The following is a 16,698-nucleotide window of genomic DNA, read 5'->3' on the forward strand; positions in this document are numbered from 1 at the left end:
TCAGGTCAGTAATTTTAGACTAATTCTTAAAGGTCAAGTCAGAAGAGAATAATAGCCATATAAAATAGGCAAAAATCACCTCTGTTAGTTTGTTGTCTGTGCAGCGGAACCAAATTATAACCATGCTCATTAGAATAAATCACATTCCCTGAATAAAAGTGCACAGAACAAAAGTCTAAAAATCTCATTGTATTTATTTAGGAGGGCGAGTAGGTGTTCTGACCTGTGATAGCCAAAGGTAAAAAAGGTGTTGCCATATTTTGTTTTATTTTTCTATTGTTAGCTTCTTCTAAAACTAAAAACAAACAAAAATATTCTTTAGGTAGATGCCTTTAAAACCCAGTTCTCACAGGTCTAACACTGGTAGTCAGAACTTTACAGTAAACTTCTCTCCACAGAATAATCATTTTGGTCATTGTTTATAATGTACGGATAAACAAGGCTTCCCCCAACATCAGACATTCCTATCTCTACTGGGACACATTGGTATGGTTGAAGCAACTTCATTATAAAACAAACAAACCCAAACATTGTTTCTGTGACGTAAATTTACACTTAACTGATAGGCTCTTAGGGCAATCCTGAAGATTTAGGATAAAATATCAAAAGGAACATCTAAATGATAAAATGTAAGATCCAGGGGTATAAGGAACGATCAAAGTCATTTCTAAGTGAATCAAGCAATTCATTTTCTGATATTGTTTTATGTGTTAAGCTTTAGTTGAGGGACAGTGTGCCTAATTGGAGGCCTACTCTGCATGGTTAAAATTATGGAGGTGTCACATGTATTGATTGTATTACTTAATCTAATGAGAATTATATTACTTAATACAATAAAAATTTCCAATCGTTTCTTTTTCTCCCTGAACAAAATACAAATTCACGAAAGGATTTATTAAGAGTCAGTTTTGGGGTGCCTGGGTGGCTTAGTCGGTTAATCATCTGACTCGATTTCAGCTCAGGTCAGGATCTCACGGTTTGTGAGTTCGAGCCCCATGCTGGGCTCTGTGCTGATGGCATGGAGCCTGCTTGGGATGCCCTCTCTTCTTTCTCTCTCTGCCCCTCTCCACTTGTGCTGTCTCTGTCTCTCTTAAAATAAATAAATAAATAAATAAATGAATAAATAAATAAATAAATACTTAAAAATAAAAAAGAATCAGTTAAAAAAAATTTACAAACCAGCACTAGTCGATGTGTAAGCAGTAAGGCAACACACTGATTTAATATGGATTAAATTTAATTTCTAGGATCTGTTTTTTGATCAGCAAACACTAACTGAGTGCCCATCCTGAGTGAGGCATTGTTGTATATGAGTAAGACCAGGTCACTGCTCTTAACATCACAGCAGATCATTCTGACCTTTGAGAATTTTGGCAAATTCCAGTTATTTTCAAACTTCTCTGTTTAGCACAGCAGCAATCTTCTCTGATTCACAGCCCTTATAAAAATGGATTTTATGCAAGAGCTAACAAATACACTAGTTTCTCTTGCTGTGGGTGGCAGAAATGAAGGTCATATATTAAACTCTGAGTGTGGAAGCAAGAATTAAAGGCAAGTGACTGTATTTCCCCTTAAAAATATTTGAAAATCTGTAACAGAGTGTACTTCTGCTGGACACAAGTAAAACATGAAGCCAAGTAAAGGAAAAATAAGGTCATAAAAATATATACTATGACAGCTTTTCTGTATGGAACATTTACGTAAAACTGCCCTTAGGATAAAATATCACACATGAATAATCCTTATGATTACAGATTTGACACATGCCCACCCTGTACCACTGGGTCATTAAGAGCCAAGGAAAAAAAAGTGCTTTTAAGTATGGTTTAACGCCACAGGAAAGCTGTGATAATTTGCTTTCAGAATTTTTAAAACAGAGGTTCTAGAAGATACACTGAATGTTAGGAATAAAAGAAGAGAGTAAGCAAAAATCCATTGTTATTTAGGCTAAAACTAACAGTGGAAACAGCAGTACTGACAGGGGTGTGGGGCGGGGGGCACACCAACTGGATGTACTTCGATTCCAGGTAATCTATTAACTAAAAAACACTTTTTAAAGATTTTACCCAAAACGATCACTTAAAGAGAAAGTAAACACATCACATGTAATGACATTATTTCAACACCTTCAAGTCACCTGAGTTCTACCATCATCACACTTAAGAAACACTGTGCCATGCCCAGATCTAGGTCTATGCAATGGGGTATTAAGCATGCATTATGACTAAGGTGGTGACGGCTCAGCTAGCGATGAACTGGCCCTAGGTCAGAGGTGCTAGCTACAGGTCAGGCAACCGGCAACCACGGGGATGTCTGTACCAGATTTTCTAGTACCACCAAGAGTTGTGAAGTGGTGGTCCAGGCCTGCTAAATCGAGAAAGGTGAATGATGATGCAACAAAACCACCTGGGGACAGAATGTAAGACAATGATTTTTCAAAGTAAAAAAAAAAAAAAAAAAGTTATTAGACTCACACAGATGGAAAAAAACTGACACACTATATAAAATTCAAGGTTCATTGAATTTACAGTACAAAAATAAAGCCTTTCACTACGTCCAAATTTCAGTATGATTTTATGTCTATTCAAGAACAAGGGAATAATAGCTGAGGCATTCACTGGTTGTGGTTTCAGAACCTGCACTTTCTCCCGCGGAGCATTAAAACTGCACACGCTCTAAGGTCTGAATACACAAGTTCATAGTATTGATTTTGATCGGTCAATACTGCTAGGATTCTTCCAGAGAGGAAGACAAAACTGGTGAATTTATTCCATAAACCTGACAACTTAATGTAAAGGATTACTTAAAATAATGCAGAGTGGAAACTGCACGTTTACTTAGAAACATTGCATAGATTTCTATCTCTTCAAGGAACTATGTAACCAAAGAGAAAAGCAGCCTGTGTTATGGGAGAGAGAGAATCTTATCTTACCTCCATCACCCTCTTATCCTCAAACAGCTAGGATCATCATTTCATTATAGTTGAATTATTTCAGCAGGATTTTTGTTTTGGAAACACAGACTTAGAGAAAAAGAAGCAACTGGCCTTTTACTGTCCAGGAAGAAAGTAGTGATTTTGAAGGCAATCACTGTTTGTTTACCTGCACTGTGGATGCTGGGGCTCCCATGGAGAGAGCCTCCCCATGACCAGCGGTTATGCTTCTGTCTTGGCTTCTGGCTCCTTTCCATTGTACGCCGTACAACAGCTTCATGGCGTTCCTCAAATGAAACGGAGTGGAAGATTAGATTCAACCTGGTTGCTTGAGGCTTCTTCAGCTTAAGGCAGAATGGAGCAAGGCACCACTGAAACCTTTACCTTAGTACTCCTACTTCCTAACTTTGACGCCTTATCTTAGGGTGGGAGGAGTATCAACTTGGGATGGTTACTGAAATCATCAGGTCCCAGGTGATAAAGCGTCTCAATACTTTCATATGGGCGAACTGAACATAAATAAGTTCTAGCTCGAAGACCAGACACCTGGGCTTTTAAAGTTTCTAGGGAAGTAACTGCAACAATCACGCCATTTGGGACCTGCCTTCCATACCCCAACCTCCCTAGAAGCTGTGACTATCTATAAAACTGATTCCTTAATTCTGCTGTGCACCCCAGCACCTTAATGGAAGGTTTCATAGTAAATGTGTTGCATTTCTGAAACGGACAAATCTCCTGTGTGCTTCCCGGGGCGGCGTCTTACTTTGTCTTCCTCCAGTCTCTGCCTCCGCTTTTCCTCCACAGCAGCCCTCCTCCGCTCCTCCTTCAGCCTCTGCTCTTCCAGCTTCTTCTTCCGCTCTTCCAGGTGCTTTTCATAGTGCTGCCGGGCTCGCTCTTCCCTTTCTAACCAGATGATTTCTCTCGCAGCTTTAGAAGAAAAACAAGGGAAATATAGGCTGGTTTAAAACTTAAACAGGCAGGACTGTATAAACAGCCCACAGGAACAGGTAGGAGTTCTTTGGTTTTGTCTTTACCAAGCCTGGCCTTTGCTTTCCTCACATTTTCAGGAAAAAGTACCACTGTTAATTTATAGCATAATTTAGTATGCTGACAATGAGGTCCAAGAAGATGCACTGAATTCTACTTTTTGGGAATCCCCTACAGTCCTGCAGTTTGGTATATTATTACAACAGAGTAATGCATACATCACATGCTCTGGTCTCAATTCTGACTATTGACAAAACCAATGGCACCATCCCTCTCTCTCTCTCTCTAAAAAAATGGGATCATCCTCCAGATCAAAAGCCTGCGACTACATTTGTTTCAACAAAGCACTGGTTCTCTGAAAACATTAAAAGAATTTGGGACAAAATCCCCAGAATTGATGGTTGATAAAAGATACATTAAATGCCTCGTGGATTTATCACACTGAGTCACCTAAGTGACGTGAGGGACTAAGTAAGCAGATCTGGTGTCTGAGATGCTCACGCTCTGGTTAGATAAGACTTACTATCACAGCCTGAATGAAAATAAACAATTCAAAAAATATTGTTCAGTGATGGAATGCTTCTTTTCTCCTTTACATATCCATGTTCCTTCCTTCCTCATTTTAGGGGAACACATAGCCAACAAAACTTTTTTTTTTTTTTTTTTTTTAGTATGATGCTTCCTTGAGCTGTGATAAACCTATCTTTAATGTGATCTATTAACACAGTAGGTAAAAGAGTCCAAACAAAATTTAGAGCATAAACCCTGAGGATACTGAATGGCATATAAGTTAAAATGTTATTTAAAAAAATTTTTTTTTAACATTTATTTATTTTTGAGACAGAGAGACAGCATGAACAGGGGAGGGTCAGAGAAAGAGGGAGACACAGAATCTGAAACAGGCTCCAGGCTCTGAGCTGTCAGCACAGAGCCCGACACGGGGCTCGAACCCATGGACTGTGAGATCATGACCTGAGCCGAAGTCGGACGCTTAACCGACTGAGCCACCTAGGCACCCCAAAATGTTATTTTTTTAATAGAAAAAAAAATGCAGAACATTTCAGTTTCCTCTAAATGTTTAAGGTTAACAATTCTGTATTTCTGCTACCATTATACCTTTTCTAAAGCTGTTCACTTGAGGAGACTAATCCACTGAAGGAAATCTGAATGGACTTTACTTGTGTGAAAGAACAAGGATGATGCAAGATGAGTTTGTCCTGTGACATTACTCAGAGAGAACTGGGTTCTCCCAGCGGCACTGCCACTAATGGGTGGGGAGATCTCAAGACACGTTCATTTGAATTTCAGTTTTCTCTTGCCTAAAAGACGTGGAAATTGATCTTCAAGAGTCCTTCCAATTTTAAAAGCCGATGGTTCTAAAGAAAGTCTCAGGCCCATGTTGAAACTTGGAGTAAAAGCACATAGTATGTGCTCAATAAATATTTGCTAAATGAGTGAATAAATATAAAAACCATGAGAATACACATTGAAAGTAACAGATGGGGAACATAATTCTAACATTTTTTAAAGGTGAATTTACTGTGATCACATACCCTCATGCACACATCTTTTGGATTTCCTGAATACCTTACTAGCTGACTTTCAATGATACCACACATTTTAGTTCATTTAAAAAGGTGGATTTCCAGTGACAGATTTTTGTCAAAGCTTAAACAGTTCGAAATATTAAAAGGCAAAATGAAGGTCTTCCTCTAACCTTAAACCCTCTTATGTTCCACTTCTACCTTTTCTGCAAATGTAAAAGAAAGTAAAAATCCATGTATTACTGTAGTATGGCACTTCTGCTCTGCATCTTGGTCTTTTCGCTGAAAATAGATCTTAGAGATCTCTGCACACCAACACGTGAAACATGAATCTAACAACCTTTTAAATGGCGGTATAATATTTCACTGTCTACATACCACATTTTATTTTTTTATATATTTTTTAAAGAGTATTTATCTTGAGAGAGACAGAGACAATGTGAGTGGGGAAGGGTAGAAAGAGGGGGAGAGAGAGGATCCCAAGCAGGGTCCGTGCTGCAAGCACAGAGACCGACCCAGGGCTCAAACTCATGAAACTGTGAGATCATGACCTGAGCCAAAGCCACGAGTTGAATGCTTAACCGGCTGAGCCACCCAGGTGCCCCAACATACCTTATTTTATATAACCAAATACTTATTGATAGATTTTCTTAGTTGTTTCCAGTATTTTACCAATTCAGACCTTGAGTGACATTGTGTTATCATAACCTCTGTAGAGATGTGAGCATATCTATGTAGAAGTAGAATTGCTGAATCCAAGGGAATATACACTTAAATTAAAAAAAAATTTTTTTTTAATGTTTATTTATTTTTGAAAGAGACAGAGATAGAATGCGAGTGGGTTGGGGCAGAGAGAGAGGGAGGCACAGAATCTGAAGCAGGCTCCAGGCTCTGAGCTGTCAGCACAGAGCCCGACGCAGGACTTGAACTCACAGACCGCGAGATCATGACCTGAGCCGAAGTCGGATACTCAACCGACTGAGCCACCCAGGTGCCCCTACACTTAAAATTTTGATAGATACTCTCACACTGTCCTCTGTGGAAGTCACACCAATTTATACTCCCACAGGCAATGGGTAAGGGTCTCAGGCAGAAAAAAGAAATAGCTTTATACCCTGAAGCCTGGATACAGGCAGCAAGACCCATCTATTTCTTAACTCTTGGCTTTCAAACTATATAGTCTTTGACTTTTACATCCCATGTTGAGGAAAACTTCAGATTCTTTGAGGATATTTATGAATGTCATCTTGTCTTTTCCTATAAGATGTCCCAGAAGCCAAAAGACAAAACAAGAAAAAATGCTTATGAAATATTAAGAAAATATTTTTTTAAAACCGGTAAGATAAATTTGTAAAATAAGAATTTATCAATTCACAGGTAATTTTCCTTAAGTCATGTTTTTCATCAGGCTATTTTCTTGCTCATGCGTATTTGTGGTTATTTTCTCATTTAACTGAAACTCCACTGACTTCTAAAGTCCTACCTAAACTTGGCCTTAATATCCTTATGTGGCCTTATTCTGCATTGCTTTCCAGAAGAGCCTCTTACTTCTAATTAGTCCTGTTTCCTTATTGCACCTCCCAAATAACCCATGCTTCTTCCATGTCTTTGCTTCCATGGTTTCCCTGTTGAGAAAGCTGCCATCATTGTTAATTCCAACAGATCCATCCTTTAAGGCAGGGGTCTTACAATGTATTTCAGGATCACCTCTGGAAGGGGGTATGTGTGTATGTGTGTGTTGGGGGGATAGTAGTTAAAATGCAAATTCCTGGGCTCCAACCCTCATATTCATATTTATTAATTCTAGGATGGGGCCCAGAAAACTGCCTCCCAAGAGATTCTAGGTGGTCCCAAGTGGTCTACTGATGGCATTTGGAGGAACACTGCCCTCAAGGTCTTCTGCAGGAGCTTCAGCTCTTCTGGGGGATGGGGGGTGTCAATGCTGCTCTTACGACATCTACCACAGACTTCGGCATTTCTTCTATTCTGATTTCTAGGTAGCAAAGGTTTTCTTTGCTTTCCCCCCTTCCCCTCATTCACCATAGTGCTTTTCACAACTTGAACATATCTAAAAGTCTTAATAATTACTTCCTGATTCACTGGGCACTACTTCCTGATTCATTCACCCATAACTGTGTGGTCTTGGGTAAGTTACTTAACCTCCCAATGCCTCACTTTTGTCAGAGTAAACTGTGGCTAAATATAGGACCTTCCCCATGGGTTTCCTGTAAGGAGTAAAAGAAGAACTACACTTAACATAGTTTTAGGGTATGTTATTAGTAAACATTATTAAACATTCAACAAATATTAGCGATTATTGCCAAATCTGTTGTCGTCGTCATCATCATCATCATCACCATCACTATGATTTCAATTCAGAAAATCAAAGGTAGTGCTTAAGGTTGTGCTATAAATCACTAGAGGGCTAGAGGTTACAAAATAATTATTTTTACCTCAAATAATCCTTTTAAGGAATAATATTTCCTTATCATTGAGCTCTAATTGAGTTCTACTTCTATTTTCTACCAGGAAGTGGAGATCCTATTACCTTGCCTTTAAAGTTACAAAGAGAATGGGGCAAACGATGGTGAAAGAGCAAACAACACTTTTGTATTATTGTAGACTCTGTTGGTGAGCGTTAGCAATATTACCAAGTACAGATCATGTATCTTTTAAATTGAAGGACAGCACATAAAATATTTCGATTATTTAATGAGAAGTAGAAGTTAATTTATTCTAAGAAAGTTAATTTAATTTACTTATTTAAAACACTGTGTAAATGATAAGTAATGTCAAAGTCTTGTATTTTCTCCTTCAGAAATGAGAGATTTGAACACAAGAAAATAATCAGCAACTGCTATGGACTGAACTTGCCCTCTTCCGCCCCACTCCCACCCCCATCCCTAAATTCACATGTTGAAGCCTTAATGCTCAACGTGACTACATTTGGAGACAGGGCCTATAGAAGGTAATCCTGTTTAAATGAGGTCATAAGGGGAGTGCCTGGGTGGCTCAGTCGGTTAAGCTTCTGACTCTCGATTTCGGCTCAGGTCACGATCTCACAGTTGGTGAGATTGAGCTCCGTGTCAGGCTCCGCGTTGACATCTCAGAGTCTGCTTGGGATTTTTTCTCTCCCTTTCTCTCTGCCCCTGTCCCCCGTGTACATGCTCTCTCCCTCAAAATAAATAACAAATAAATAAATTTTTTTAAACAAATAAATAAATAAATGAGGTCATAAGGGTGAGGCCCTGACCCAATAGGCTTAGTGATTCTTATAAAAAGAGATACCAGAGAGCTCACTCTCCCTCTCTCTTCATGCTCAGAGGAAAGACCGCATGAGAAGAAAGCAGACCTCTGCAAACCAGAAGAGAGGTCTCACCAGAAAGTGAACCCTGCCAGAACCTTAATCTTGGGACTTTCCAGTGTCCCAAATGGTAAGAAAATAAATATCTGCTGTTTAAGCCCCCCAGTCTATGGTATTTCGTTATGGCAGCCTGAGCAGATGAGTACAACAATTTCTTCACATTCAAGTCATTAACAATCACTCATTTCATAGAGGCAGCTCTGTAAAAGAACAGCATGTACAAAAAAGGAATCATAGTATTATTAACCTTTATTCTAGTGAAGTTCTAATTTTTCCCTGGATTCTGGGTATCAGAACATAAAATAAAATGAAAACCCACTGAAGCCCCTGAAACACTGGCCATTAATAAATCCGTTCCACCCCTGAGCTGCTGCTACCGGGATCATACTTTAATGACACTAACAATATATCAGTGCCATGCAAAGGGGACACTATTAACAGTATGACAGCGACACATAAAGGAGAAACTCACCATCATTTTGGACTCCATTTAGAAACACACAGTGACTCTTGTACTAAAAGGAATTCAAAAATGATAGGCAAAGTCCTGTAGCGGATAAAGCACAGGCTCAGGGCTCACAGGACTGGGAGTCCACCCCCAGGCCTGCCATTTACCATTCATCTGCCACTGAGCAAGTGGTGACTTCTGTGGTCTCATTTCCTCAAGCTGCTATGGTGCCATTTTCCTGACAGGGTCTCGGTGGGGCTCAGGGTGACATGCGGAGTGCTCAGCCCAGGGCCAACACACAGCAGGAGCTCAATACATACAGATAATTATCGTGAGCGAATCTTTATGACAAGCAGACCGATTCCTGCCCTGCTGCCCCAGAGGGAATGCAGCTGATGGGAAGAACACAGGTAGGACCAACTACTCAGACAGCATACTCGTGGGCTGGATGGACTCCCTGCTCCAGTCACTCAACAATCTAGTGCCCGGCCTGGTCCTTTTTTTTTTTTTTTTTTTAATGTTTATTTACTTTTGAGAGAAAGGGAGAGACAGAGTACAAGCAGGGGAGAGGCAGGGAGAGAGGGAGACAGAATCCAAAGCAGGCTCCAGGCTCCGAGCTGTCAGCACAGAGCCTGATGCGGGGCTCGAACTCATGAGCCCTGAGATCATGACCTGAGCCGAAGTCGGATGCTCAACCGACTGAGCCACCCAGGCACCCTGCAGCCTGGTCCCGAACAGGCTTACATCTGTGTAAGTACAGGTGTCACTACCATATGACAAAAAAAAAAAAAAAAAAAATGTGACATTCAGAGAGTAGAGCAATGTTATCACGTCATCTCTGAAACCTACAGAACTGCTGTGTTGGTTTCATATTAAGCTATGGAAGGATATGACTCGGTGCCTGCTAACACCGGGTACCAGCATAGCCAGGAATATCATAAAGAATCAGAAGATGACAAGTGCTAATATCTGAGTTCAGGCTTTGATTCTGCTACTAATTTTGCGTGACTTTGGGAAAATCAGCCAACCTACCTGACTTCTAAATTAGAGGGTATGTACAAAATGATCTCCAAGATCTTTTCCAATTAACAGCCAGGACTCAATTTTTGTTTTTCTCTTTGAGGAGCTGTGTGTGATTACAATTAGGTCTCCCGCCCCTGAGGGGCCTTCCTCCCTGCACACCGTAGAAAACTAAATGGGACTGAGGGGCCGGGGGAGCAGTTTATACCTGTGGAAGACCCAAGAGCCCTCCTTATACATGGGCTGAAGGACTTTTGATAGAAGAATGCAATACTATCCATGACTTTCTATCTTCAGGGCTAGGCTTCAAGGAGTGTTCAGCCTCTGCTAAAGTAAGTGGGGGTTGTGCTAAAGCACACAGACCAACCGATGTCCTTGGAATCTTTTAGTTAGTTACCACCTTACCCCAAATCCACTTTACTCCTTAAAAAATGTTGCCATCCTCCTCACCTGGCAGGTCTACTGAGCCCTACCCTGCTGGACCAGGAGACACAAACAACCCTCTCTCTCTGTCTCCCCCAGCTGGGAAACATGAGGCTTCTCCAATCCCAGGCATCTAAATCAGTATCTGTGGAATCACATGGTCTGCCATCCCCATTTTTTCACCTCGGTGAGATGTCTTCAGCTCACTTTGTGCTGACACCAAGTGATTCACAGGCATTATCTTCACAGCCACTCAGTGAGGCAGACACTGCTATTAACCTTATTATAAGAAGTCTGAGACACAGAGAAGTGACGTCACATGCCTGATGTCTCACAATAAGTCAGAGGTGGAACTGGAATTCAATCTCTGGACTGTCTGACTCTACAAGCAAACAATGAGCCATTATGTGGAAGGGCGTGATGTGCAACACCTCCCAGGGACTAGACTCCTGCTCTGTATTGGGGACAAGTTGGTCATCCAATGTGAAGAGCCTGATCTTCTCATATCACTCTTAGCCTTTATCATCACCTATTTACAAGACCCCTCACTTTTCAGATTTTAAGATCTTTTAATCTTCAGCCTCAAAGGCAAAGTCAGTTCTGGAGAAACAAATAATGGCTGCTTAGTCACAATGATTCATTTGTTTTATGCTAGAGCTTCAGCCTCTGCGTTACCAAATCCATCCTGCAACAAGCATTTATTCTTGCCAGTCCTGAGCTTGACTCATGATATAGCTGCTGTGGTATGTGCTCACATCCATATCCCTCCCACTAACGTGTATCCAGATCCCTTAGCTGTTCAGAGCCTGCCAGACAGCCTTACGGGCTTTTGTACACTACATTCATTAAGTGACCACTTCAGAGACTGGATGCCAAGAGTAGCCACAGATCTGTCAAAGTTTTGCCCAGTAGCAATTTGGATTAGGAAGACTGCTGTCCCAAAATTCATACATGTCTTTTTGTGGATAGTCTTGTCAAAACCACCGACTGTGCTAATGGAATAAAGTGAAGTGTGAGATCAGGGGCAGCTTTGCATCTGACTCTAATGGATACAGCATTATTGGTTGTTTACTAATTAATCCTAATCCTCCATCAACATTTTTGAGGTGAACATTCAAGTCAGGCTGAAATGATTGTTCATCTTTTGACCATGCTGTTACTAACAGTGCTGTCCCTGCGTTCACAACACACTGAGATCAGGGAGGTTAAAAAAAAAAAAAAAAAAAAAAAAAAAAAAAGGCAAAATACAAAGCTATGACTGGAAGGGCAAAGAAGTCGAATAAAATTACCTACAGAAAAAAACTCAAATACAAGTCAACTGATGTTTGTTTGAAGGTCAAAAGCTTCTTTTATTTTTAAAATATTTATGTATTTATTTTGAGAGAGAGAGAAGACAGAGAGAGACAGAGAAAGAGGCAGAGAGAGAACCCCAAGCAGGCTCAACGCTCTCAGCACAGAGCCCGATGTGGAGCTGGGTCTCACAAACCATGAGATCATGACCTGAGCCAACATCAAGAGTTGGATGCTTACTGAGCCACTCAGGCTCCCCCCCTCCAAAATCTTTTCTATATTATCTTCTATATGATTTCTATGTGATTTCTAACAATATTATAGTATGATAGATCTCTTGTACAGCTTTGAACTTAGCTACAAAACCACTATGAATAAATTGAATGATAGGTTTTCTAAGCTCACATTTTTCTTCACAAGCTACCTGAATCAATCATACAATTCTCTGATAATCTTTCATGATGTCATAGAACGCCAGAAAGCCCCAGTTGGGAATGTGACACTATTCATGCTGATTTCAAACTTAATCTGTATCCTCTCAACAATAGCCAAATTATGGAAAGAGCCTAAATGTCCATCAGCTGATGAATGGATATGTCCATCAACTGATGAATGGATAAAGAAATTGTGGTTTACATACACAATGGAGTACTACATGGCAATGAGAAAGAACGAAATATGGCCCTTTGTAGCAACGTGGATGGAACTGGAGAGTGTGATGCTAAGTGAAATAAGCCATACAGAGAAAGACAGATACCATATGGTTTCACTCTTATGTGGATCCTGAGAAACTTATCAGAAACCCATGGGGGAGGGGAAGGAAAAAAAAAAATGAGGTTAGAGTGGGAGAGAGCCAAAGCATAAGAGACTCTTAAAAACTGAGAACAAACTGAGGGTTGATGGGGGGTGGGAGGGAGGGGAGGGTGGGTGATGGGTATTGAGGAGGGCACCTTTTGGGATGAGCACTGGGTGTTGTATGGAAACCAACTTGACAATAAATTTCATATATTGAAAAAAAACCCAACTTAATCTGTATCATCTTCAGAAAGGGGAACGCTGTATTTCCCCAAGTGCAGAAGACTATTCGCCTGCTAGACATCTCTGTAAGTGCTCTCTTGAATCTGTCAACATATTGTAACGCTATCAGTTTTATAGCAAATTTGAAAATGAAATAGTTTTAAGGCACAAGTATTGTATAGATGACCTTTGTATCCTTGTTCCTCTGAGAAAATGGTTAAGAATAAGAATCTAAGACTTGTCTCACTGAACTATTAGAAGGGTAGGTATTACCTGGTAAGTGGGTGATGCCTTAACTAATTCGCAGTACACTTGCTGCATTCACCTCTATTTACGTTAACATGCATATGCTTACTATTCGTTGAACATTCAACAACAACGGTTGAGCATCAACAGTCCAATGCTTCCAGGCACTGTTAATATGCACTGGGCTACAGAAATGACAAAATGGGGCGCCTGAGTGGCTCAGTCAGTGAAGTGTCAGACTCTTGACGCGCAGGTCATGATCTCACGGTTCGTGAGTTGGGATTCTCTCTCTCTGCCCCTCCCCCCACCTCAAAAATAAACAAACAAACTTAAAAAAATGACAAAATGACACAAATTCTTTCTCTCGTGGAGCTTATATCCCAGTGGGGGCAGACAGACCATAAACAAGTAAGTAAAATATATGCATGCTTGGATGTTGACAGTAATACCAAAGACATATCAAAGACATGCTTAAATAGCTGCTATGGCAGAATGGAAATCTATTCCATCTTTCTAGATTCTCTCAGTTCTTCTCTTACGCTAACTTATCATGAGGTAAAAATAAAATAAATATTCTATAAAATAGCTTCCATTAGCAATTATGGCAGATCCACACAAAAAGTACAACCACGGTGCTCATTTGCTACTAATGTGATAATGCAGAGTAGAATGTTGTTTGGCCCACTGTTATTTATTATTAGTATTTCATGAAATACCACAGAGTAAGGAACATAGGCAAATATTTACTATATGTCTGTTTTAAAATTAGTACTGTGCCACGTATTGGGATACAAAGAATTAGAAAACTATGGTCACAGCCTTTAAAAGTTTAAAATATATGCAACCAGGAAGTTATATAAAATCCAACTGGGAAAAGTTCATTAGAGCATAAAACAGCATTAGAATGGGGCACCCAGGAGTGCCTGGGTGGCTCAATCTGTTAAGCATCTGACTTTGGCTCAGGTCATGATCTTGCAGTTCGTGAGTTCGAGCCCCACATCAGGCTCTGTGCGGACAGCTCAGAGCGTGGAGCCTGCGTCAGATTCTGTGCCTCCCTCCATCTCTGCTCCTCCCCCACTTACAATCTGTCTCCCTCTCTCTCAAAATAAATAAATATTAAAAAAAATTAAAAAAACAAAAAAGAACGGGGCACCTGGGTGGCTTAGTCAGTTAAGCACCTGACTCTTGATTTTGGCTCAGGTCATCATCTCCTGGTCTGTGAGTTCAAGCCCTGCGTGGGGCTCTGTGCTCACAGCGTGGACCCTGCTTGGGATTCTGTTTCTCCTTCTCTGTCTGCCTCTCCCCTGCTCATGCTCTCTCTCTCCCTCTCAAAAATAATAAACATTAAAAAACAGCAGCATTAGAATGCTAGCAAAAATATGTTGTTATGCAAAAGATAATACAGAATGAGAAAATGATCGAATTTCCAAAACAGGAAAAGCCAATGAAGACCAGGAAGTCTTCAAAAAGAGGGGGTGGTGCTAACTGTGACACAGCTGGAGAAATAACATCTATGAGATGATTTTGGTGATTAAGACACAAGTTTATGAAGGCCTGGACTAGGATAATAGCACAGGCAGCAAATTTAAAGGCATGGATCTGAGATTCATTTTGAAGACAGCGTCAGCTAGTCTCATGACTAACTGGATTGAGGGACAGAGAGAACGTGGCAACTTCCACCTACATACTAGGCTTGAGATGGCTGAAGCTCCAGCTTGAAGACTAGGCTGAGTCTGGCTAACCACTGATAACTACAAGTGGCCTGAGGTGGAGACTGGTAGTGCCCAGCACTGGGCCACCAAGGAAGAGAAAAATGTGTTATTATGCAAAAGATCCAACAGCTAAGACTGGTACTCAGAAAGATGCCAGTGCCTCCAGCAACAGCACACGTACCAAAAAGAGCTGAAAGAAATGATTTCTTAGGGCCAGAAAGATATTGGTGCAATTGATCAGGACACAAGGATCACCTAGAGGAGTCAGTTTGGGAATGAAAGTTGACGAACAAGCTAGTTATACAGAAGCTGAGGTTCAGGTAAGGGGTAGGGGGGAAGCATCCACAGCCTTATGAGCTGCTGAACGTGAAGAACTCTTATCATCAAAAAAGGAGAGTTGAAACCAATGAGAACAAATGAATTTCTTTTCCCCTTGGGAAAAAACAAAATTACAGCTTAGAGGAGAGATGGTGAAAAAGATGCAGAAGTCAAGAGAGGGGAGTTTGAAGGAATGGCTTGAACAGAATCAGAGGAAATAGAGTGGTTGAGGAGATCTTTCATGTATAAAGCTTTTAAGACAGAAAAATAAAGCTTTCAGAGTACATGTGCTCAACCAAATGGACAGAACAGTCCCAAACATGAAGAATTACACCTGGCTTTATGTTATAAATTGAAGGATAATGTAGAAAGAACAAGCCACATGACATAATCCTACCATAAAAGCATTAAAGCATGACTCAGAGATTTAACCCACAGAAAGTTATTAATAGGTCCTCCCTGTTTGCAAAATAGTACAAACATGACTTGCCACCCAAAACAAAAAGACCTTTATTCTCCCTCTCTACCTTGTTTTTTTAAAAACATGGATTAAAACAAAAGTCTTTAACGATTTCAATGTCAATTTCAATCCACATCTAACAATGAATAATGAGGCTCAATGACCAATCATTTTAAACTTTGCTTTGTTGGAACTTATGGAATGTATTCCATTTCTTTTCTTTTTTTTTTTTAACTTGAAAAGCTTTAAAGTTTGAAAGCTTGGTAACAGTTGGTGCTACCACATTCCAGAGATCTGTTATTAAGTGACAGCCCCTCACCCCTTCTTTTTTAACATTCTACTGTCATTATAGTTTTTGCAAAGCACAGTTTAAAGGTGGTTGCTCAGGTGTGCCCTTTGATTTTTAGCACTTAAGATTTTTAAAAAATCCTTATATATTGTAAGGCATAATTTAAGTTCGATGCTAGGTTTTAGAGGACTCTTTTACAAACGTATGTATGTGTGCGCACATGTATGTTTACGGGTAGATTTATGAAGGCTGAAGAGAGTCTCTCGAGATTTAGTTGCTGCTATGATGGCTTAAATGGAAAAAATTAAGCAAAAAGTCACTGTCTACAATCTAGAAAGAAAATGCAATTAATGCCAATAAAAAATAAAAGGACTGATATATTTCATTAAATATAGGACTGATATACTTCATTAAAATTATGACTTTCAACAACAAAAAGATCAGAATTAAGGAAGCCATGATATTTATCGAACACGGAAGGGATAAGAAGAAAAACTATGTATGTTACGTGTTACCTCACCAAAAAAGTCAAGTTGTAGTAACAGGATAATACAATCATCTGAAAATGACTTTCACCCATATCATATAATCTAAGGAGCATGATGGGTCAGACTCTTAGCAAATACCTTTTCCCGCCTATCCCTGTAT

At 40.0% G+C, this 16,698-nt stretch overlaps 1 protein-coding gene across 10 annotated transcripts in view; it reads right to left on the reverse strand.

The window, feature by feature from the left end:
• The window catches only part of MAP7 (microtubule associated protein 7), a 178,008-nt gene that overhangs the window by 37,517 nt on the left and 123,793 nt on the right, over positions 1–16,698 (reverse strand). For 5 of the 10 annotated variants that reach the window (XM_078447358.2, XM_078447355.2, XM_078447356.2 and 2 more), the window contains 3 exons: positions 3,696–3,859; positions 3,102–3,219; positions 2,320–2,406 (listed from right to left, as the gene is read on the reverse strand). In XM_078447358.2, the coding sequence (XP_078303484.2) occupies positions 2,320–2,406; positions 3,102–3,219; positions 3,696–3,859 (369 nt within the window). The remainder of the gene's footprint in view (positions 1–2,319; positions 2,407–3,101; positions 3,220–3,695; positions 3,860–16,698) is intronic. The other 5 variants (XM_078447362.2, XM_078447364.2, XM_078447363.2 and 2 more) reach the window with 1 other exon arrangement.

Source organism: Panthera onca, chromosome B2 (genome assembly GCF_046562875.1).
Source record: "Panthera onca isolate mPanOnc1 chromosome B2, mPanOnc1 haplotype 2, whole genome shotgun sequence".
Lineage (NCBI taxonomy): Eukaryota > Metazoa > Chordata > Mammalia > Carnivora > Felidae > Panthera > Panthera onca.